We start from the raw sequence: 24,252 nt of genomic DNA on the forward strand, positions 1-24,252 counted from the left end.
ACTAGTTCGGTCCGATTTTGGTGAAAAATTTATGAAACCAGTCAGCTTTAAACCGATTCTGGTTTTTCCAGTTTTGGACCATATATATATATTTTTTAATTTTTTTATATTTACAAATTCAAACTAAAATTTTATTTTTTGGGCTTAAAAATTTACAAATGACCCAATTTCATGTAAAGATAAATGATTGGGCCTAGAAAAGAGAGGTGCTTTGAAGTTGGGCTTGAAAAAAATATTAGTTATGACATTGGAAATGTAGCATTGTACTTAATAATTTTTTTAAAAATTAAAAATAGATAGTCGATCCAATCATATTTTGTAAGGTGTGAAACCGGCACCAGAACTAGTTTGAATTGGTTCGGTGCCGGTTTATTTACTTTTTAGTCAACACTTTTTTTTTTCTTTCTAATTTTTTCCATCCGGTGTGGCTTGGTATTTAGATTTTTCGGTCTCGATGCCCACTCGTAATTAGCGTGAAGCTTAGGAAGATACATGTGGAGTGTGAAAGAAGCACTTCGATTTTAGAACAAATTCTGAGAATCAAGTGTTCTAAGAGTTGTTTGCCATTAAGAAGAGTGGGGGAAGGGGTGGTACGTTGGAGCAATGAATGGGGAGGGGAAGGTGGTTTTTTGGGGGTTGAGAGGGGTTACTGGGTTTTAAAGTTTCTTTTAAAATTAATTTATTTTTGGCTTATTTGTAGTAATGGTCCCTTAACTATACTCGGAGTTACATTTTGGTCACTCAACTCCACAAAATAGTTACAAAGGCCACTTGTTCGCGCTAAAAGTAAACAGATAGAAACAAAGCTAACTTACAAGTGACGTGGATGGTTTGTACTTGAGAAGCCTTCGGTCCGTGATGTCTTTCCTTAAGATGCCATGCTGGATTCCGTTTGGAGAAAGAAACGGCAGCCTTCGGTCGACGGTCGACACGTGCCTTAACAGGCTCGGCGGAGTTCGAGGTTATTAGTCGTAATCGACCGGATGTGCCGACTTAGTCGCCGCATCACGTGCCGAAGGTTGGTGTGGTCAAGTCGGTCAATGTCACTTACCAACTTGACGACCACGATGAAACGGTGGAGTATGCCGATTGACCTTTCGGCATGGCTCACCGAGCTGGTCTCAACCTCGTTTACTTTCCATTTGTTATGACGTGAGTGGCGGGTCGATATGCTTGTGTCCTTGAGCCCGGCATTCGACCCGATTACAAGTGTCCTTCCATCGTATGCCGATTGTGGTGATCATGTAGTCCCCTAAGTCCCTGCCAAGGGAGGTTGAATAGTGGAAGTGAATCTGCTGCAGAGCCGAATCGGTCGGTACGAGAGGTGAGTGAGAACTCAACCATCGGCGCCGCTGCTCGCACGAGAGGTGAGTGATAACTCGACCATGGTGCCTCGCTGCTTGGCACGTGAGGTGAGTGAGAACACAACCATGGTGTGCCTACCGCTCGACATGTGAGGTAAGTGAAAACTCAACCACAGCGGTCGCGGCGGTCGGCACGAGAGGTAAGTGAGAACTCAACCACGGCGCTCGCTGCTCGCACGTGATGTGAGTGAGAACACAACCATGGGGCCGTTCAGCACGTGAGGTGAGTGAGAACTCAATCACAAAGGCGCCTGCCGGTCGGCACGAGAGGTGAGTGAGAACTCAATCATTGTGTGCTTGTCGCTCGGCACGTGAGGTGAGTGAGAACTCAACCACGGTGGCCTGCTTTCGGCACATGAGCACGTGAGGTGAGTGAGAACTCAACCACGCAGCCCGCCGGTCGGCCCGAGAGGTGAGTGAGAACTCAACCATCGCGCTGCTTCGCACGAGAGGTGAGTGAGAACTCACCACGGTGCACACGTGAGTTGAGTGAGAACTCAACCACAAAGCAGCCTGCCGGTCATTGGGGAAGTTGTGTTTCGAATTGAAAGTCCGAGAGAATGTGAAGCGCTTGCACAAGTGGGAAGCGATGACGCTAGGGCTTTCTTGTGCATGCGTGACACGTGGCGGGAGGGCTGCAAGAGGGTCGCGTCATTTCGTTTCCCGATGTGTCATTTCGTTTCTTGATACAAGGTTTATCCTATAAATGGGCCGAAGAGACGGTGGGAAGGGGTACTTGAGAATTTGAAAGCGAACGAGCTTATGAGATGTATTTCTGGTGAGTGCACTGCAATGGTAAAGGCGATTTCTGGCATGTTCGAACCATCGTGTAAACAAGGTAAGCTGCCATGTTTACGTTTTACATGAATCAAATTCTTCAAATGTTGTATGAACATGCATGAACATGGACGAACGTAGATGAGTATAAGCTCTTGGGCTGTAGGGTAGGAGTTTGATCCTGGCATAGCGTTTAATGTTTTTTCGCTGTTGTTTGTAGATGTCAGAGACCGAATCAGACTATAGTGATAGCCCAAAAGCATTTGAGGGAGAATCGACGTATCAAGATCGACCGCAGGGCTTGGTAGTGTCGATTCGGAAGGAGTAGATGAGGGTAGAGGTGTAGAGGTGTTTACCGATTCTGGAAGCACTTCGAGTGTCGAGGTTAATAACTCTCACCATCGATATTTAGTCGCTTGAGGGGGCGACCGAGGCCGATGCGTCTTGCCGATCCTAAGGAGGACGTGTTGATTGTGGTTACCGGCCGACAAAAGGTGCCGATGGCGGCCAAAGGGCTGATGTTCGGCGAGACTTCTTAGAGCCGAACGCTTTGAATGAATCTGAATTGGCGAAAATTAAGGCGGAGTACCACATCCTAGATTCGGTGATGCAGATCCCCGCCATTGAGTCGTGGAGCAATCCCGACGATGAGATGGTCTTCTTCACCAATGCCTTCAAACAATGGCTTCACCGCCGCTGAGGCATTCGTGCGTAAGATCCTAGATTAAATTGGTTATGCTCCGGCGCTTTGATCCGAACTTCGATTACACTACTTGGAATGATCATAGCTGCATAGCCGAAGATGGAAGAGCCAAGCTATGAGCAGATTCGCCCACCTCTACAGCGTGACGAGGCAAAGAGTGCCGATCAATGGGGTGGGTGCAATCGAATTGCCTTCGATGTGTGAGGGCACTTCGTGGTCGGTGTCGGTGCTGGTTTTGAGCTTAGGAATCGACATCGGGTGATTGTGGAGAGGCATACCCCACGACCTTCAAACAATGAGGCATACAAGGTGTCATTCCGCAGAGCTTTTGTTTGTTGTTTGTTGTTTTTTTGCCGAAGCTAACCTGGGTTGTGTATTGTCGTATTGCAGTGTCCTTAAAACGGCCGATCGCAACAAAGACGGAAGTGGAAGTAATTGAGTGCTTTCGGTCGAAAATTACGAAGAAGAACATGTCTTCCGGACTCTGCTTGACTTCGCAATTTGTTCAAGGCGGGCTTGATCAATGAGGCCGAGCACACCGAGGGCAGAAGAAAAAGAAGAAGATGAGAGGTGGAAAAGTAAGTGAATGCCGTTCGGCATGTCTTGTTCTATGTTTTTGTAGGCCAATTCGTTCCTAACTTGGTTCCCTCTTGCACATTGGGTGGTAGGGCAATGAATGAAGCTACAAGGAGGCGGCTGGAGTCGCAAGCCCCCCCAGAAGAAAAAGGATGGCTTATGGTCGAGGACGAAACCGCCACGTCGAGGGGCTTTGACCGGAGGTGGCGGTGGCCGATTGTCAAAGGGAAAACAGGTGGCCGAGGCCGAGGCCATTCGCGAGGCCTACCTCCGTGTTACGAGGAAGAGGGTGATCGAGGTGCCCTCGACGTGACCCTCTCGCCAAAGAGGCTAAGGGGGCCGAATGAGGATATGGCGGTCCTCGTCCTCGGCGACGAGAAGGAGGCCGATGTTGAATCGTGAACGGGCTTACCCGGAAAGTTGTGCCGTTCATGAATCGCTTTATCGACGGCGCTCGATGAAGCTCCTGAGCTTGAGCAATCAAGTGAGCAACCGACGCCGATCAAGCCGCTAAGTGTTGTTGGTTATTTTTGTTGAAAGCATTTATTCGGTCGGTCATGTGTTAACCCTGTGTTATGGTAGGCTAACGTGGAGATGTGGCTCGGCATGAAACGAGCTATCAATGCTGCCGAGCGCATTCAGAAAAAACTATGAGGATAGCCGAGCCAAGATTGCCGAAGTTGGGAAACTAATCCAAGGCGAGGATTCGCATGCTGAGGAAAATGCCGCGAAGATTACAGAGCTATCCTCAAAGTTGGCCGAGGCTGAGAGGGTGGTGGTGGATGCCAAAGAGGCGAGGGCGGTGGCGGAGGCGGCAAAGGAAACGGTCCTTCGGTCTCGTGCGACGAAGGTAGAGGAGGAGAAGAAAAAGGTGTTGCTAAGTACGAGCTCATTAGAGTTCACAACGCTTCTGGACAAGGAGGTGATGGAGTAATGCGAGGACTGATATCTGATTCAAGCACTTCAATGCCGATTAAAAGCTGAACCTCAACTTCCTTAGGGACTGCCACCGTTGTTCCCGAAGAAATGGTGGAGGCGTACCTTGGCGAGGACGTGGATGCCGATTCTTCGAGTGGGTCGAATTCAAGTAGTGAGGAGGAAGAAAACACTTATCCTCCAAGTCGTCAACCGATTGCGATGCCGAGGTGCTAAATCCTTCGGCCACCACTGTTGAGACCGTGCCCACGATCCCCCGCTTTGATACATTTATGTTTTTGTCTTTTTTGTGTGTGTGATATAAGATATGTTTGAAAAATTCGGTCGTTTTGTTCAGACAATTGCCCATTTATGGCTTTTTATTGTGGTTAATTTGCAATCGATTTGGTATTTCCATCATAGTTACAAAAGTGCATGCTTGCTGTATATAGTGTATGTGGGTTGGTATCCTTAAGGCGTAATCAGATGCATAGGATAGAAAAGTAAATAATGATGCCGAAGGAAAAAATGGTCCACAATTTTAACCGAAGGTTACTTGTAATAATATTTTAAATGATCAACATTCCAAGGGTGGCCGAGGGTTTAACCATCGGAACCACGTAATCGGTAGATGCCGGTCGGCAACGGCGACTTCCTTCCCGAGGGCGAAAGTGCCTTGAGGGTCTCTCGTTCTGGAGAGACTTTACGCAAAACGAGTCCCCACCTTGAACGATTGGTGTTTGACATGTGAGTCGTAATACCGAGCCGTTCGCTGTTTGTAAGCGGCGTTCTAAAGCTGTGCTTGTGATTGGTGTTCATCGATGAGATCCAGGATATAAGGCAAGCTGGTGCCCATTTTACTTGGGATCATAAGATGCCATTCGGCATGTGGGTGTATGCACCTCCACCGGTTCGCATCAAGGCGGTGAGAATAGGGTCTCGCCGCTGACTTTCGGTATGAGGTATTAATGGCCCATAGTGCTTCCGGTAGTATTGCACGCCAATCGCCTTTGGCGGCTCTGAGATTCTTTTTCAACGTCTTTTTGATAATTTTGTTAATGGCCTCTACTTGTCCATTGGATTGTGGATGTGCCGGAGATGCAAAGCATATGTTGATATTGAATCGGGAGCACAGATGCCGAAAGCAGGAGCGAATTGCTTGCCATTGTCTGTGACAATTGCGTTTGGTAGGTCGATGTTCGATTTTAGCGGTCGTGACTGTTGCTAGCGTCTTGGCTTGGTCTATTTTGTAAAGTAATCGACGGTTACGACTGCAAATTTGAGCTGTCCCTTGTCTTAGGGCATTTGAGATTGAGTCCCTATTGCGCGAATTGCCAAGGGCTTGTTATCGGGGTGAGTGGTTCAGCCGGTAGCTTCGGAATGGAGAGTTGATAGCATCCTGACAGCGGCGTGGAGAGTTGGCCAATAGTAGCTTTGCCGAACGGCTTTGGAGGCCAAAGATCGGATCCCGAATGGTCACCACACGCACCTTCTTGAATTTCTCGCAGGATATAGTCCCCCCATTGTGGAGTAACACATCATAGCAACGGTAGGGAGTGACCACGTTGGTAGAGGTCATTTTGCAAGAGAAGGTATCATGCTGATCGGCGTTGAATAGCTTAGGCCTCGGTTTTGTCGTCGAAAGCGTGCCATCGGCGAGGTAGGCGTGGATTGGATCTATCCAACTAGGGTTCTGCCGGACAGCGTTTATATCGTCACCGCTCAGACCTAAGAGCGAGCCGGAGGCCAAGAGGGCTTCGTATTCGGTTTCGTTGTTGGAAGCGTGAAACTGAAAACGGATGGCATATTCGATCGTGGTATCATCTGGTGTCTTGAAGACTTGGCTTGTGTCGCTGCCTTGTCGATTGAATGATCAACGTATGTATGAGTTGTAGGATCAAATGTATAGTCACCGAATGTGCCTCCATAGATGCCAATGGTGGTTCCGTGGTAGGGTTAATCGGTCGATCGTTTTCGAAGGAAGTGTGAGTTCCAAAATGAAATTGACCACGCTTGTCCCTTTTCAGCAGGCCGAGGATGATAACGTATGTTGAATTCCCCGAGCTCAATGGTCCATTTGATTAGTCGTCCGATGTCTCCGGCTTCGCAAGACTTGTCGTAGGGTGGTTGGTTAATACTTCGACGGTGTGAGCTTAGAAGTAGGGTCAAGCTTGCTCGTAGAGATAATGAGAGCGTAGTCCAATTTTTCAAGTTACCGTGCTTCGCGTCCTGCAGCGCATGGCTTGTATAGAAGATGGGGAACTCAATGCCGTTGCCAATACCGAGAGGTAGATGATGAGGTTCTCTCCTGGAAGAGGCTTGGACAGTATAAGGGCTATACTCATGTAGGTTTTAAGATCCTCGAACGCTCGGTATCACTTAGAAGTCCAAATTACCTGCCTTTTACTCCTTTTGAGAGCTTTGAAGAATGGGGCACATCGGTCGGTGGCTTTGGAAATGAAGTGGGCCAAGGCAGCAACTCGGCTAGTGAGGCTTTGAACATCCTTCTTCATCTTCAGGATATGTATCTCTAGTAATGCCTGAATTTTCTCAGGGTTAGCTTTGATGCATCGCTGGCTTATCCTGAAGCCTAAGAATTTGCTGGAAGAGACACCGAAGGCGCACTTGCTTGGGTTCAGCGCGTATGTTGTACTTTTTAGGTGCCGAACATGAGGGAGAGGTTCAAGATAATCGTCGGCATCCGCTTTTGACCAAGATGTCGTCTACGTAGACTTCCATCGAAGTGCCAATAAGTTCGCAAATATTTTGTTGACCAGATGTTGATATGTTACCCCTGCATTCTTCAGGCCGAACATCATAACGTTGTAGCAGTAGAGACCTCTATTGGTGATAAATGCCTTATGTTCGCAATCGGTAGGATGCATGAATATCTGGTTGTAGCCCGAATAGGCGTCCATAAAATTGAGGAGCTCGTGGCCGGCCGTGGCATCCACCAGTTGATCGATTTTTGGTAGTGGGAAACTATCCTTTGGACATGCCTTGTTTAGATTCGTATAATCCTGGCACATTCGCCAACCTCCAACAGATTTTTTTACTAAAATCGAATTAGCAAGCCATATAGGGTAAGTTACCTCACGAATGAAGCCGATCCCGACCGCCTGTTCCTCGTGTGTCGAAAATGGATATCGCTTTCTAGTTCTTCGGCAGTAGAGACCGACTAAGGGAGGTGCCGATCCCGACCGCCTGCCCCTCGTGTGTCGAAAATGGATATCGCTTTCTAGTTCTCCGGTAGAGCTTGCGGCGTGACGCCTTCGTCCCGGGGTCGTCAGAAGCTCGGACATCCCTTGCCGCTCAACATGGTCAAACCGAAACGGCCAGGATTTGGGTGTTTTCATCCCAAACTCGGGTTGTCGATTCCCTTGTAGATGCCACATAACATATGCGTGCGCTCAATTGGTCCCCTCATACTTAGCCGATACCAGAGTGCGTTGGGAATTTTAGCAACAACATATGCGGCGACAATATAGCCTTTATACGGGTGAGGGTAGGCCTACCAATAATGGCGTTATAAGCTATCGGACAATCGACCACTAAGAAGTGAGTGTAGACGAACGTCCTTCTGGGGCTGGTGCCGATGGCAATGGGGAGTTGGATGCTTCCTATTGGCTCCGCAAAATCACCTGAGAAGCTTAGAACGGGGTGATATCCCTGTTGAGGCTTTGGTGTTTGATTCCGAGGCCTGCGAAGGCATCGGCAAAGAGTACGTTGACCGAACTTTTAGTGTCGATGAGGACTTCGGCCTACGTCAAAATCGGCAATGTCGGCCCGAACAATCATGGGATCGGAGTGGGGAAAAATGATGCCCTTCTCATCTTCCTCGAGACGGTTATTCCCATTCGATTCACCAAATTTTGCTATTGCGCCCTTCAGTGACGCTGAGGATCTGCGGGCGCTAAACGGCACGTACATAATTTTTGATAGACTTGCTAGAATCGCAATGCTGCCGATCATGTTGATATGCCGATTGCCCCTGCTCGAGGGCTAGATGTGCATTTAGATATCTGGTCTAGTTTTCCTTCACTGATCAGCCTTTTAACAATTTTCTAGAGGGCGATGCATGATTCGTATCGTGACCATTGTATTGGTAGTAGCGCGTAATACTCGTATCTTTGTCGACCTGTCGATGGAGCTTCCGATTGTTTGGCTTCGAATGATATGATTTTCGGCCATGGGGACATGTTCGTAAGTTGAAGTTGATCGAGGTAAAGGCTTCTTCTGGTAGGGCCTTTTTTGGGCTTCGAAAATCAACTCGATCACTCGGCTCCTTATTGCGTTTACCTCCGTCTTGTCACCCTGAAATCCGTCCCTTCGCTTGTCTCCTATTGTGTAAGGAGTACACACGATAGGTGCCACTTGGTAGGGAGCTTGATTTGTAATCTGTTGTGGTAGGAAACGGTCATAGGTTGGTGCTGGAGCTTGACTTACGTTCATCGTTGGGTAGAGGGTGTCGAAGGCACTCATTTGGAGTTGAAGTGTTCCGCCTTGGCGTGAATGGCTGCCTGTTTCATCAATTCACCATATGTTGTCGAATTGCTGCTGTGGACTAGATAGCGAAATTGAGATGCTCTGAGGCCACTTTTGAAAGCTCCGAAGGCTGCTCGATCGTCGGTCTATAGACACCAAAAGTATTCATGGCTGAATCTGTGCGTACTTCCAAAGAGGCTCGTCATCTCCTTACCAAATGGGGTAAAGGTCGTTGACAGAGTAAAGGCGATCGGTCTGTATCATAAAATGATTGAGGAAAGTTGGTTTTAATTGACGAAAAGAGTTTATTATACCTGGCTCAAGCCGATAGAACTAATTCAGGTCTGCTCCGACCAAGGTGGATAGAAATAGTAGACACTAGCCTTCATTAGTGAGCCCTTTGCAACCTAGGGCCGATTGGAAGGTATGAATATGGGTAAAAGGATCTTCTACTCCTATGTAGAATGATATTCGGAGTGTCCGGACCTCCTTCTCATGTCGGTAGATTCAATTGACCGTGAACGCCCCGTACCTTTCCCTAGGTTGGTGTCCAATCTGGTTCTGTTATTCCTCGATTTGGTTGACTTTCTAAAGGAGGAGGCGGATGGTGGGATCGGTAGGAGGGAGGTCGTTGCAAAAGGTTCTGACGTCTGGGGGCCAGTTGGAAGGCGAACATCATGTCTTTGTGTTTTGTGGCCCACCGCTTGGTTGGAGTTTCTGACGTGACCTCCTTTCTGCTGATTGTTCTCTTTGGCTTATCGGTGTTCTAGTCGGGATGATCTTGATGTTGCCGATTGACATGAGATCGTCATTCCCGGAGAGGTCGGAACGTAGTCAGATTCATCTATTTCTTCTAGATTGATCGAGTCGTACCGTCGATGAAAAGGAGATTTCGGTCCGAGTACGTCCAAGTGCCGATCGTCGAGTTTTGCTTGGACGAATCGGGAAGTTCGCCGTTCCCTACGCCGATCGTTGAGTCTGCGTGACAATCGGAGTAAACTTGATATTCCCGGTGGTGTTCCTCTGGAGATTGCATGAACAGCCTTTGGGAGATGATGGCTCGCCCATGGCTGGTTGTTTTCCTCTCTTCTGACCGCTAGGCTTTGGTACGCTTTTGAGTGATTGCTCCTGGGTAAGCTGCAGGGTCTATTCCAAACCGTCCTATAGTTGGGCCAAATGTGATTGTTGCTCGTGAAGCTGTTTCGGGTGTCGTCTAGTTTGGAGGAAAGGATGTTGTTATGTTCCTGCATTTTCGCCATTTCCCACTGCAGGGCTTCTATCTTATCCTCCAGGTTGTTCTGCCTTTCTGGCGTTTCCACTCGAGGTGTGCTGTGCAGGGGGTTTGCTCACGGGCAAGGCCGAGGATATGACCATCGGTCACAAGGGGCGAAGGTGGGTCTATAGTAAGGTGGAAAAATAGATATGGGCTGATTGTCAATCGAACAAACGGCGCCAATCTGTTTGCGCTAAAACTAAACAGATAGAAATAAAGCTGACTTACAGGTGACGTGGATGGTTTGGACCCAAGAAGTCTTCGGTCCGTGATTTCTTTCCTTGAGATGCCATGCTGGATTCGGTCCGGAGAAAGAAACGGTAGGTGAAGCCTAAGACACTGGTGTAGCGCCGGCCAAAGACCCTCCGATGCCAAAGTTAGTGACTAAGATCAATTCTTATTGATAGTGTGAAAACACAAGTCATATAAAACAGTGTTACCTTTTGGCTGGGCCAAGGGGCTCTATTTATAGAGAGCATTTGTGATGCTCTTAGTACTTAGTTTCGATGTGGGACTCGTGGGAGTGTCTTCGACGATCGACACGTGCCCTGATAGATTCTGGCGGGAGTTCCAAGGTTATCTATCGAATCGGCCAGATGTGCTGACTGGTTACTAGGCATCGTGTGCCAAAGGTTGGTGTGGTCAAGTCGGTCGATGTCACTTACTGACTTGACGACCACGTATGAAACGGTGGAGTATGCCGATTGACCATTCGGCATGGCTCACTGAGCTGGTCTCAACCTCGTTTACTTTTCACGTGTTATGACGTGAGTGGCGGGTCAGATATGGTACAAACACCACTCAATTAGGCATTGTGTTGCACTATTAGTCCATATTGCCAAGTCTTTCTAACATGGTGTCAATTTCATGGGCAATTTTGTCTTTTCAAGTCTACAATTTCCAACCTCCCATCTAAAGTAACTTCCACCCGAAAAATGTCAAATCTAGCGCCAAAGAAAATCTGGTGAAGCTCACACTGTGCATGCACAAAAATGTCGTAGATTTCTTCTTCATCCACAAATCAGAGCCCTAGTGCAAGGAAGCTATGCGGATGTCGAGGGTATATCAAAACATGGACTTCATGGACTGATTTAAATCATGGGAGAAGATTTGAGGCTTGTGAGATGAATTGAGTAAGTTAAAAAAGCACCTCTCCGCACGCGCTTCCTCTCATGTGAGAGGTTTTTTTTTTAAAAAAAATTTAAAATTTATTTTAGAATTAAAAAAGATAATGCGTAATTGTGTTCCATAAAAATAAGATTCATTATTTGATTTTTCTTTTAATTTTAATTTTTTAAAATATGAAAAAGTGTGAATTTACCATATTATCCTCATTTAATTAATAATTTCAATTCTTAATGTTTGCATTAACTAATGGCATTTTGAATGTTTTACCATTATCTCGTTTTGCGTTATATATAGATATTGCATTATAAAATCAGTCCATAACCAACCAAATAATAGAGAAAAGAAAATGTCAATAAGTAATTAGAAACCAAGGTTTTTAGGTTCAATGGTGCCTAAATTTTGACCACATTCGTATTTTGGTCCTTTAATTTCCAAAATCGTTTATGTGGTCCTTCAACTTTAGGTTCGTTAGGACAAATGGTCCTGCTATTAATTTTGTTAACCTTTTCTGTTAAATTTGAGCATATGCATGGCACATGGTGTACTCATGAGGGTCAAAATCGAAAATTGCTTCACTCCTTGGGCACATGGGCAATTCCTGGCGTACCCAAACCCCACACCCACTCTCCCACCGCTGCAACTTAACTCTCCCCATCCATAGATCTCCCTCCACTCCATTCCCAAGCCAAGCCCATTAAAACCCACCACCAATCGAGGAATGATATATCTCCTTTCCTACAATCCAACAAAGCCATGAGTGGGATGGTGAGAGTGAGGGTGAGGATGTCTTGGTGGTTGTTGTTGTGGGTTGTGTGTGTTTAGGTGGGGTTGGGTTGGAGGGGTTGTGGCTACTGTGGCAAGGATAGGAAAAAGGTCTTTTAGTTTTTAGTTTTTTATTTTATTTTTTGAGTGATAGAAATATTCAAATAGTGTAAATTAAAAATAATACAAAAATACTATTTTGCCTATGCATTTAACATAAAATATAATAAAATTGACAGTAAGACCATTTGTCCTAACACAACTGAAGCTGAAGGATCACATGAATGATTTTGAAAATTGAGGAACCTAAATGCAAATCGGATCAAAGTTCAAAGATGATTAGAGCTGAAATTGAACCAACCCTAAAATTGATGGTGGGGTTTGAAACCCCTTCAATCAACGACTGAGTACGTACCATACGGAGCACCATCAGCTGCCTGCAGCCAAATAATTGAACCAATCCCGTCGTTCGATAATTTTTAAGCAGTCGTCTTGGAAGCGGGTGCAAACGGTGTCGTTTGATAAAAGTGCATAATAATTAATTCTCAAGCGTAGCGTGGATAATTTTCAACCGTTGTTGAGGGATTTATTTGTGAAGCAAGAAGTCACGTTCTTGCTCCTATAATTTTTGATCCCTATGTTTTTGTTAGAAATTAATTTACCTACGTATTTTTGCCTCTATGCATAAGATGGGTAAATTAATTTACATATAAGTATAGGTAAGTTAATATGTAAAGTAGTGTAGTTTAGAATATTGTTTGTAAAAAGAAAAACATACGGTTGATCAACTTCTACATTGACTTCACTAGTTTGAAGTTGTAGGCTTCGAAGTCACAAAAAAAATTATGTACACTTGTTGGCAAATGACAGTGGCAGTCTTCTCATATCCGCCGCGGTGAATCTGATCGGTAGCGCCATAATATCCCTCCCACCAAATTGTTCACCGCATGAGCAGCCATTGGCACTATAAGGCTGGAGGAGACGATGGTTGCATAACCATACACAAGCCCAACAAAAGTTGCCCTGCAACACGGCAGAAAATCATCAATCACTAAGCAATATTTTCAACACACAACTTTCATGGAGAGTTCAACTCCATAAATTTATTTCCATAAGTTGCCATTATATGGCAAGTCTTTTTGCACTGTGATGTATTCGATATCAGAAATGGGAATTCAGATAGGTAAGGCTTGAAAACTCATTTGGTGTTAAAGCTGTTCATATCTAACAATGGCCTGAATGGAGCATTTAAGTACTTGGATAGAGATACGAAGACAAGTACCAAACGGCAAAGGAATACTTTCGGCCACTCCCCAGGTGTAGAACACCAAAAATGATGGCGACAGCCAATGCACTCCTCCAATTAGATCCAAAAAGTGGTAGCAGTGCACCCCGGAAAAGAAGTTCCTGCCCAACCAATGCACCATGAATTAATGCAAAATGAGTTGAACAAACAAGAATGGTAAGCTACTACAATGTGATGAAATGTATTTGCTTACCTCGCTAATCCCAGGCAAAAATGCGACGATTATGTAATCTAAAGGTTGAAGTGAACTAAGGACCTAAGTTACAAGAAAAGATGTATGTCAGAGATGCAGAAGCAGCTATGGAATACTCTCACTTAAAGGGATGCTAACAAGCAGCAATGGGGAACTGAGTTACTATAATATCAACTAGGCTCTTTTGTGTCTGATTATACAAGTTTTAAATGCCGTAGAGACAGTTTCCTCAATGTGTAATCCAGAAATCTAATTAGCTTGTGTTGTGGAGACAACTATTGACTGCGTTTACTGCAAACTCTTCTTAGTCCCTGCAGATGTGCTAGAGCAGAAAGTCGATACCTGCTGATTGGCAGCTTCGCTAGATTCTGCAAAATCTGGCCATGTCTTCAACAAGAGATATCGGCATAATGATATAACAATAACTAATCCTGTAATCAACTCAAGATACCACACCTCAAAATCAACTGCAGAAAAGGGGAGAAAAGAGTTATGCTCTTTAAACTAATGAAACAACTAATCCAGAGCCAATGACATAAAAAGCTGAAACTAAAAAGGTTAAAGAGAAGAAAGCAATGGAAAGTTGATCTTGCAGTGGGATGGGTTTTCCTCCATTATCTACGAAGTATTCAATTAATGTTTCTCATATCTACTTCTATCCTGTTATAAAAAGCTTAGCCACCTATTGGTCACCTACGGTGAATATGACTCATCTATATGGCCTTTCCATGAAGTTATTTGTCCTTTAAAATAAGACTCGAGGTTGAGACAACCCACTCTACACAAATCTTGCTTATAGGCTGTCTCTTTGCCAAAGATGCAGGTGCTCTTCTTATCAAAGAGAATGAAAATAAACTTTCCATTGACAATTCTTGCATCGAGAAGAGTAAGTGAAAGTTCATACATGATATGTCCAACGAGCAGTCAAAGACTGGCAATCCTTCAATTGATGCAACATGAGATGCCTGCAAGTTGCAGATAGGTCATGACTAGTCGATGTTCAGGGGAAAATGTTGATTTTATCAGACAATATAAACTTTAGTACATAAAATAACAGAAACAAGGACAATTGAGTCACAGGAAGAAGAGAAAGTGCAGTGCAATGTGTTCTATAAGGTCCAAAATGTATATCCAAGTCTATAAAAAACCTGGCCTATGATCCTGTTCTCTTCGTTTAAATAGTCCATCAAAATATACTGCCTAGTAGAAGAAGAAAGAAAATAAAAGAAGTTCTCAAAAAGGTAAAACAGGAAAACAAAAAGAGTTTGTTCACACATCACCATTAGAAACTAAAAAAGAGGCAAGAATGTAAAAACTATTAGGTTAGGTGGACCTAAAAATTCAACAAAAAACATTGATCCAAGAAGACATTAAGTAAATCATACCTGTCGAATTATTATACCCAATGCCGCTATCAACCCAGAAGTAACAGTGCAAGCCTGAAGCACAGCACCTCTGGGAGGGAATACAACCAATTCCTCTGCAGCTAAATTATCAGAAGGGTCCACCTTCTTGTCAATTTGAACATAATCATCTTCAGAAGCAGTGCTCTTATCTGCTACTCTTTTCCGTGCTTCTCCGTCCCTCCTCAGTTTCTTCACCGAATTCCGACTTGCAAAAGCTCTTGGGCTAATTGAAACTCCCTGCCAAGACAGAAACGCACAACTGTATCAATATTATAGTGAATGAAAAATTGAGTGTTTGTCTTAAGATTATAGTTATAGACCAAACAGTGTAGAAATGAAAGCCTCACACTGCATAATTTGGCAGGTAAAACCTTCTGCGCATCATAAAGGCCAAGCAAATTCCCACCTGTCCAAATGTTTCAACTTTTGTAAAATCAGGCAAGAAGCAAAATCATAAACGCCAACCAAGAACTAAGCAAAATGATGCATAAGATAGATAATAGTGGGTTAATCTCTTAAAACCAGGAGAAACCCAGAAACATAGAAACAAATTCAAGCAGTGTGAAAAGACTAACTGATGAAGATAGAGCTTCCCCAACTCAATGGGGTTGTAAAGGCGGCATTGTTTACTGTAGACCGCCAAATGTTCACAGCAAGCGAACCCATTCGATAGTAGCAGGCAGGGGCAGAGTCCTGTTAAAACCAATTTCCTAAATTCAACTTCACCAGAAAATCTAAGTCCATAAATTAAATTGAAGCTCGCTTAGATTATTCATTTGGACAACAGAAAAAATGGCAAGTGAAGATTAAACGAACGAACCTCTTTAGTTTTGCGTGGAATTATGCACCTCTTTGAGTGCTCCTTAAAGAGAAAAATCTATTAAAAATCCGGTGCTTAGAACTGGAAACATGAGAACGACCGGAGCTGAAGACCCAAGACTGAACAACCAACGACTAACAGACCATGTAAAGCTTCGTGCTTTTTATGATTAATTTTGTTTGTTTTTTTTTTTTTGGGTTTTAAGAATATACTGCTGCTGCCACGTGGATTATTGAAGGTAGCAGGAATGAGAGGCCATGCATTTCTGGTGTGCCCATGTGTTTTACGGATTCTAAATCCGGTCTTTTGCATTTATCAAATAACAATATATAATAAAATCCAGTATTTTGGGAAGCGTATGGCAAGGCAGGCGCAGATTAAATAAAAGAATTATGGTGGTTGGTAATTGGTGTTACCACTGTAATGTAAAAAATATGCATAAGGATTGAAAGTACTGTGTCGCTAGATTCACTACAAAGATTTCTGGTTCATCTGTCATATATCAAACTACGATTAAACAAAACAAATAACTGACAAAAGTGGAAAAAAAATATTTCCACGGCCATAGAGCCATTTGATCCTCTGCAACCTAAAAATGTGATTGCAGAGAATTAACTTGGGGACGGGGCATATATGCAAAGCGAAAGAGAAGAATGACAAAAAGGCTATGATACATTTTGCTTGCAGACCCAAAATGAGAAACAATCAGACTTGGTTACAAAATGGTTCCCAGCAGCCACAGATGCAAGAAGAGCCAGTAGGCAATTAGGCCTAGCCTTGCCCTTGGCCGACTCATCAAAACTCGACCACCAGATACCCTGTATATATAGAGAATGAAGCACCTTAGTAAAGCTTTCCTGTAATGTATTTCTGAAAAAACTAAAAAAGATAACCTAGCAGAAATTGGTATTATCCATCCCCACCCTCTTCTTTATGTAATAAGTTTAAAGTTCAGCACTTTACCAAATTCCATCAATTCGATCTGCAATCGACTTTCCTTGTCTTGGAATGAGACCAGATGCATTGAGAGACATGAATACATGACCTGGAAGAGGGCAAGAAAAGAAAAACAAAACAAATAAGTTTACCAGGCCTTAAAACTACTAGGAATGACAGACAAATCCTAAAGTGCAAACCTTTGTCCTCGTCAGTTTCTGAACTGTTGATTAAACGAGTAGATTCAGAACCAATATCAATTGTGAGATGGTCAGTTGAACCCTTCCGCATAGTTCTCGCATGAGCTGCAGATGGTACAGGAGATATTGTGTTCTTTCCAACTGGCCCCTGAATATAATTGATTTACAAACAACTTCAGTTCTTACGTATGCAGGAAAATATTTTATAAAGATGTTGAAACAAAACTACTAACACATTTCATCTTCAAAGCACATATTCCTCAACACACAACTAACTTGATGAGCCTATACCTCAATCACCTACCGAAGTTTATATTGATTTTACCTTAAAACACATTAACTGGAAAATAATGGCATCACATATCAGCCGTTCAAAATAAATCAAGAGACAACTTTGCAGAAATGTATAGTGGAATCATATAAATCAATATTTACCACATCTTCAATTTCAGATATCTCGGAACCAGTAGGCAACGAAGGTGCTTCAAAGATGCTCCTTTCCTGAACAATCTCTTGCTGAGCAGGCCTTCCTTGATGTGAATCTTGAAGCACATTAACCTTGGTTGATAATTCCTCCACAAACTTTTGGCTCTCGACCAACTTAGTACCAAGTTCCTGGGCTTTTGATTTTGAATTTTCAGACTCCATTTGTAAAGCCATAACCTGCTTCTCTAATACTGATAGAAGTCCCATCACACCAGAAGATTTCTGGTCTCCAACTAAATCATTACCTCCCGACATATCTATAATTTTTTCCAAACTATATATGAGCACAGACAGTTCGCTTTTCATCTTCTCTGTATCTTTTCTATCTCTGTCATAATGTTCAACCTCCTCCTTCAGTTGTCCAATTTCAAGCATCCTAGTCCCAAGAGTTGACTGCAGTTCTTCTTTTTCATGAGACAATAAGTTTATTTGATTCTGAAGGTTAATAATATTATCAATAACATAAAAGAGCTTCTTTACATGAGCTGAATCATGCAGCTCCAAATTTCCTACTTCTGACTCTGGCATAGGGATTTCAATCCCTCTGATCTTGTCAAAGAGGGTTTTGACTTCAGATGCCGACAGGATGGAGTCTTCAGCCTCTGAAACAAGAAAATGTGAACAAATGAGTCATTAGAGCACTTACAGTCATTAGAACAGCAAAGTAGATATGTTCAGCAACATCATGAAAAGGAAAGAAAAGATTTAAGATCTTTACCTTGTTCTTTCATTAGCAAAGTATTGTACAGGATTTGAGCTTCTGCCTCCTTTTCCCTAAACTTATCCTCTTGTGCTTGATAATCCTCTAGTCTAAGCGTCAGCTTGCTGCATGAATGCTGTAACGCTTCTATATCAGCATCCAACTTGGAAATCCTATTTTGTCCTAGATCCCTTTCTTCCATGGCTTTTTCAGAATTTGTCCTAGCTTCTGCCACTTTATTCTGTAATGCTTCTATATCAGCATCCAACTTGGAAATCCTATTTTTTCCTAGATCCCTTTCTTCCATGGCTTTTTCAGAAGATGACCTAGCTTCGGTCAGTTTATTCTGCAAATTTTCAATTGTAGAGGCTGCCACTTCACTTGTGCTCTCAAACTGTTTAATCAAAGCTTTAACTTTTCTAATAGAAACTGACAACATTTCTGCTGTTTTTCCATATTTGCTGCCGTCTAGAGCTTGCTCATGTGTTTCTGTGGCCTCTTCAGCAATTACTCCTCTTTCTGGGGACGAATAATGTCTTAAATCTTCAAGCTCAGGAACAGAGCTCAATTCAAGTAAATTGTTCTTGACTTCAAACTGAAGTTCTCTGGTAGCATCAGTACATGCAGAAAGTAGAGACTTGAGATCATTTTCTAAAATGGCTATTGTATTCTCCAGTTCCTGTTCATATATTTCCAGATTATTTGCCTTTCGTTTAAAAGATTCCGTGTGCTCAACCACAGTTACTACTTCATCCCTTATTGCCTTTAATTTTCTCAATAGAGTTGCAATAAACTCATCTGTAGAAAGAGAGAAGCGTTCAAAATTTTCTGCAAGAATATTGTTTCGCAACTGGAACCTTTCCACAGTCTTCTTCAAACATGAAGACACATCTTCGACATCTGTAACATTGTCCTCACCATTATCCTTTTCAACACTGGAAATACTGTCAAGACCTTCTGAGAAAGATTTTGCCACATATGAATCCTCCTGGAATAAGTAATAAAAGGGGCTAGTTAGAAAACAAAAAGAAGTCGAGTTCTTCTTGAAAACATCATCCGTTATGACAGAAAATAAGAGATCTTCACAAATATTTTGAGTCATTGGGGATTGTTCATCATATGACATTCTAATTATAAAAGAATTTGATTTTATCAGAGCTAAAAAAAAAAAAACTAATACCAAATTTGAGGACCATGTTCGATTGGCATGTCAACATAGAAAAGGCGAGATCTAAATGCAGATAGATTCTGGTCCACCAACATAGCATGCACAAAAACAAAAATAAAGTGAGCACTAAAGAAGAAAACTTATTATATACCTCCAATACTTGGTGTCTTTGCAAGTCTTCTAAACCCAAGGAAACACAATGGTTTGATATATTTTTAAGAATCAGGTCCATATCTTTCAGGCTCTTAAATTTCTTCCCAAAACATCTTTTCATAGTGGACAACAGAGTCTCATCCTTCATTAAGAGTTGAAGTTTATGCAAAGTCACCACTGAACTCTTTGGACCTGCTTTCTATGCTGCCCTCAGTTCCAGAAAACTCTTCCATGCATGCATTTAACTTGGAATTAAGCGTTAATATTTCCTCTTCAGCATTTTTCTTTCCACCTTCAAGTACGTTAATATCATTCCCTGCCTTCAGCAATGCATCTTCCAGTGATTTTATGGTTGCATGGGCATCTGCTAGCTTGTTATCATGGAACCTAGCTTCCTCTTGGAGTTTCTTTAGCTCAACCTCTAAATCGGTTCTACCAATTTGAAAATCATTGTTTTGTTCAGTAAGTAAAGAAACATTGGCCTGTGCCTGCAATAGGGAATCTTCAAGCAACTTTATGGTCTTATAGGCCACTGTTAGTTTGCTGGTCTGAATATCAACTTCCTCCTTCACTTTCTCCAGCTCTGTTTCTGCAGTAGCTCTACTGACCAAAGCCCCTTCTTTTTCACTGACAAGCACAGATACATTATTTTCTGCAAGTGACAATGCCTCTTCCAGTGACTTTCTAGATGCACAAACCTCACCAAACTTGCTAGCCTGGGCCATAGCTTCTTCAATTGCTTTCTCTAACTCTTTTTCAACATTGGTCTTATCCACTTCTATTTCCCTCTTTTCTTCAGCAAGTTGAGATATATCATTCTTTGCAACTGACAATTCATCTTCCAGAGATTTTACGGTTGAGTGGGCTTCTGCTAACTTAGCAGCCAGATTACTGGCTTCCTCTTTTACTATCCCCAACTCTCGCTGTGCATTTGCCTTGGCATCCTGACATTCATTCATGTACCCTGCAAGCCAGTTTACCTTCCCCACAGGCTCTTCAAAAACTGACTCAATAGGAAGAATAATGGCATCAATAGATTCAATTAGTCTCTGTAACATGTTATTGCTCTCCAGTAAGAACTGTTCAAGTTGATCCCGTTGTTCCTTCATAGAAACAAGATCAGCATCTAACTTTGAGATGCGATCTACATCAGTAGACAAACTACTTATCTTATCCCTGCATTCAGCAAGTGCAGATTGTTGCTGCTGTAACTCAAGCCTTAACTTCTCAATTTCTGAGTTCTTTTCATCCAAAAGATGTTTCAAGTTTTCCCGGTCTTGAACCAGTCCCTTACCTTTCTTGACTGCCATGGACAACTTCTCCCTTAGCACAGTATTTTTCTCCTCTGATCGTTCAACATCTTTCTGCAGGGACCCTTTTTCCTCTTCCAATGCTACAAGCTTTTGAGATACTGCCTGGAACTCATTTGACAGATTATTCACCTCTGACCTCACCAGCATCTCCTCTTCTAGCATATTCTCATACAACATCAACTTCTGATCCCTTACATACAGGTGGCTTTGAATTGTTTCAAACAACTCAGCATCAACCTTTGGAGAATCAAGTAAGGCACTACTCTGTTTTTTTATCATACCAATGCATCTGTCAATGAGCAAGGCATTGTCCAAGGAAGGCTGATAAACCTCTTCATTGTCCACCACAACTCCAGAGGCATCAAGTAACATCCTGATCATCTCAGTCTTCTCTAAAGACACCAGTTGCTCTTTCTTGACAATATCTTGGTATTCGGATGTCAGAGCGTCCAGCTCTGCTTGGAGATATTCCTTTGCCTGCAATTCAGCTGAAAGTGAATCGGTTAATTGGTCGATATTTTTCGTGCCACTTCCTTAGTTGCAGTAATTTCATCACGCAACATGATCACTTCATCTTTGGCCTGAGAAAATGATTCCCTAAGCCAATGTACTTGAGACTCTAAGTTAGAAGATGAAATAACTTCTGGTAGATCAATTGCATACATAGCAGCCTTCAAGCTTTGGAATTCCAGGGAAATGGCCTTGAGTTTACCATTTTCATCCATAAGCCATCGAAGTCTCTCTAGAACATCCATAGATTGAAGTTCTTCAGGTACACCACTGTGAGACAAAATTTCCTCAAAATTTTCAAGAATTACATTTTTTTGGGATAGTATTTCTTGCAGTGATGCAACCGAATTTTCACTTCTAAGTAATTCCTCCTTGCTTAATTCAGCAGCTTCAAGTGCACTTGATTTCTCTCGCAATTCAATGAAACACTTCTCAAGCTCACTCATCTTTTCAGCAAGGGACTGTTTCAATGAGTCCCTTTGCTGTACCAATGCCTTTCCTTTTGTCACAGCCATAGTAAGCTTCTCTCTTGTATTAGCGCACCTGTTATTCTCCTGCTCCAGCTCCATTTTTGTTTTTCCTAGATCTGCACTCACTGTCTCAACAATCCCTTTTTGATTGTCAAGTTCTTCAATCAATTTCCTATTTTCATCTTCTAGATGGCTCAATCTTTCAACAAACTCTGCTTCCTTTCTTTTGAGCACAAGTAACTCATTACGGACAGTAGCAAAAATCCCCCCTAACTCCTGCGAACTAAGATCTTCCCTGGCCTCCGGCAAACACTGTCTAAGTTGTTCAATTTCTGAAAGCATCTGGGTGAACTTCTCAATTAGCATAGAAGTGCCTTCCTCAACATGTACTAATTTTCCACCAATAGAACCATTCACCATCTCTTGTTGGTCAATTACACCCCTAAGGGAAGCCAACATCCTGTTTGTTACAACTTCAAAATGTGCATCCTTCTCAATCTGAGCCACAGATGATACTTCCGCAGACCTCTGAGCAGAATTCAAAAAAACTGCGACAACATCATTCAATACTGAAAATTCATTGACCTTCGCATTTAGTTCCTCAATTTCTTGATCCTTCTTAAACACAAATCCATCAAGCTCCCTTACCGCAGCCTCAGTCTGCAGTTGTTTTTCTAAAGCCGTTTTAACAAGCCCAGAACACTCGTCCATCAACTCACTCCACCGGGTACCAGTACCGTTATAATTTTCCCCACTTTCTGCCTCATGAATAAAATTACCACTTTCACCAAGCGATGCCTGTTGATCAGTGAGAGCCTTCAGCTGTAACCGAAGAGTAGCAACTTCTCTGGCAAAAGCCTCCCTTTCTTCCTTTAGTTAAACAAAAAACAACAATTATTACCCAAAACACAAAAATTACTTGAAAAGCATCGATCTTTTTGTATTAAAAAAGAAATTATCGACCTCGAATTGGCGCGCAAAACTTTCTTTCTCATCAACTGTGCTTTCCAGCAAAGCACGCAGGCGTTCCACCTCATCCATGGCGTAATCGTCCGAGCAATCAACGAACTCCTCTTTCCCCGAGTCCTCTGTCACTTTCCCGTTATCTCCCGAAACACTGTTATCATCTTCTACCGGGACCGTTACCGGTGGCACGGAGCCTAATTCCTGCAATTAAAAACCGATACCCTAGCTTTATGCAACAGATCAAATTGAAACGAGACCGTCACAAATTGCAATTCTCAGAATTCAATTACCTGATTCACTGGTCCAACGACGTCGTCGCGAATTGCTTTTGAATCTTCAGCTAACCCATTTGCAATTTGGCTGCTTTGAATCCCTTGATCTCCCTGTGCCACAACTGCAGAACCTTCCTGAACCTGCCCTGAACCACGGTTCTCAGGCATCGCAATGGCTCATACCCTAATCGATACCTTCTCCGCAATAAGGCTCGGATCCGAAATCCAACAAAAAACACGCTATGAATCCCTAAATCGGCAGAAATCAATCCAAGAGCTATAAATTCGTCCGGGACCGAAGTTAAAACCCTAGGAATGGAGATTGAAGATTCGGGAACCGACACGGAATTATCAAATTTGACCCGTGGATTTCATTAACAGTACAGAAGAAGTAGGTTTACGAATCGGATTGTGTTGGATTTGAAGAAGACGAACCACTTCCGGTCCGGTGGTGTATCTGATCTTGCAGGGACTCTGCCTGAGGAGCTGACTAAAATTTCCCTGCTTTTACTCGCGCGCGCGCTCTCTCTCTTCGTCTGTCGGTCTCTTTTACTTTTCTCCGTTACTTCTTCCGTTATTTTTACTGTACAAGGACCACCGTTACTGTTTCATTCCAGCTTCCTCTCCTTTTACTTGATGAAAAATTTATGCTGGTATGGTGCGACTGTTATATTAAAAAATTTATCTTAAGGTGCAATAGAATTTTTTTTTGCTAATATTATTAATTAATCTTTTTTTTTAAAGAACATTATTAATCAATTTTTTTTTGTTGGAAATTATTAAATAATCTTTAGTTATAGCATTTTAGCATGTGTTGAATTTAAGTTGTAGTTTGAATTTTAAATAACAATTTACATGTGAAATGTATTCATAAGTCAAGCGAAGAGGACAAGGTTACGCAAGGCAGATTTGGGTATTAATAACAAACAGTTGGATCCAGTACTTCACCTCTATGCTGAGAAGACTTTCAACTTTGCTACATTTAAGTGTTCTAATAGATTTACAAAAATGCTTCCTTTCTTTGAGGACTTTTTTATTTATTGAGAATGACGATAATATACTAAACTCACAAACATAATAGAGATGCTAGGACCCGACAAACTGCACACTTTTGAAAGGTTACAAAATTTGGAAGAAAGTCTCAAATTCGGAATTGTTTATAATTTAAAAATAAAACAAATAAAAGAACTGGTGCAAACAGCCTGAAAATTTGTTCTTTTTTAATTGTCTGGTTGTAGTAGGGGAATCTTATAGACGGTACTATAATGCTGCTAACAGATGAACTTCACGGGATTAGCTAAGTGTTGGTTGGTATTAGTTTTCAAAACAATAACGATGTTTTTGTGTTTTAAACGTTTCTGGCAGTGCTG

The 24,252-nt window shown here is 42.7% G+C and overlaps 2 protein-coding genes across 3 annotated transcripts; both read right to left on the reverse strand.

The window, feature by feature from the left end:
- Nucleotides 1–12,707: 12,707 nt before the first annotated feature.
- LOC103321893 (CAAX amino terminal protease family protein) lies at nt 12,708–16,007 on the reverse strand. Of its 2 annotated transcripts, XM_008223748.3 has the most exons (9): nt 15,709–15,897; nt 15,464–15,581; nt 15,236–15,294; nt 14,868–15,125; nt 14,387–14,447; nt 13,825–13,949; nt 13,483–13,545; nt 13,266–13,390; nt 12,708–13,006 (listed from the first exon to the last, which is right to left on the reverse strand). In XM_008223748.3, the coding sequence occupies exons 2-9, from the start codon at nt 15,552–15,554 to the stop codon at nt 12,865–12,867; spliced, it is 924 nt and encodes a 307-aa protein (XP_008221970.1). In that variant the 5' UTR covers nt 15,555–15,581; nt 15,709–15,897; the 3' UTR covers nt 12,708–12,864. The 2 variants fall into 2 exon arrangements, with proteins under 2 accessions (XP_008221970.1, XP_088901359.1); XM_089045233.1 differs by lacking the exon at nt 13,483–13,545 and having other exon boundaries at nt 15,709–16,007.
- Nucleotides 16,008–16,149: 142 nt separating this feature from the next.
- On the reverse strand, nt 16,150–23,861 carry TNO1 (TGN-related, localized SYP41 interacting protein). The gene is given in 10 exon segments (XM_008223750.3): nt 16,150–16,526; nt 16,672–16,753; nt 16,845–16,992; nt 17,280–17,932; nt 18,049–19,018; nt 19,350–19,520; nt 19,522–21,188; nt 21,191–22,514; nt 22,608–22,811; nt 22,901–23,861. Coding segments are annotated over 10 exon segments (5,472 nt in total). The 5' UTR covers nt 23,051–23,861; the 3' UTR covers nt 16,150–16,423.
- Between the last annotated feature and the right edge of the window lie 391 nt (nt 23,862–24,252).

Source organism: Prunus mume, linkage group LG2, assembly GCF_029339155.1.
Source record: "Prunus mume cultivar Tortuosa linkage group LG2, ASM2933915v1, whole genome shotgun sequence".
Classification (NCBI taxonomy): domain Eukaryota; kingdom Viridiplantae; phylum Streptophyta; class Magnoliopsida; order Rosales; family Rosaceae; genus Prunus; species Prunus mume.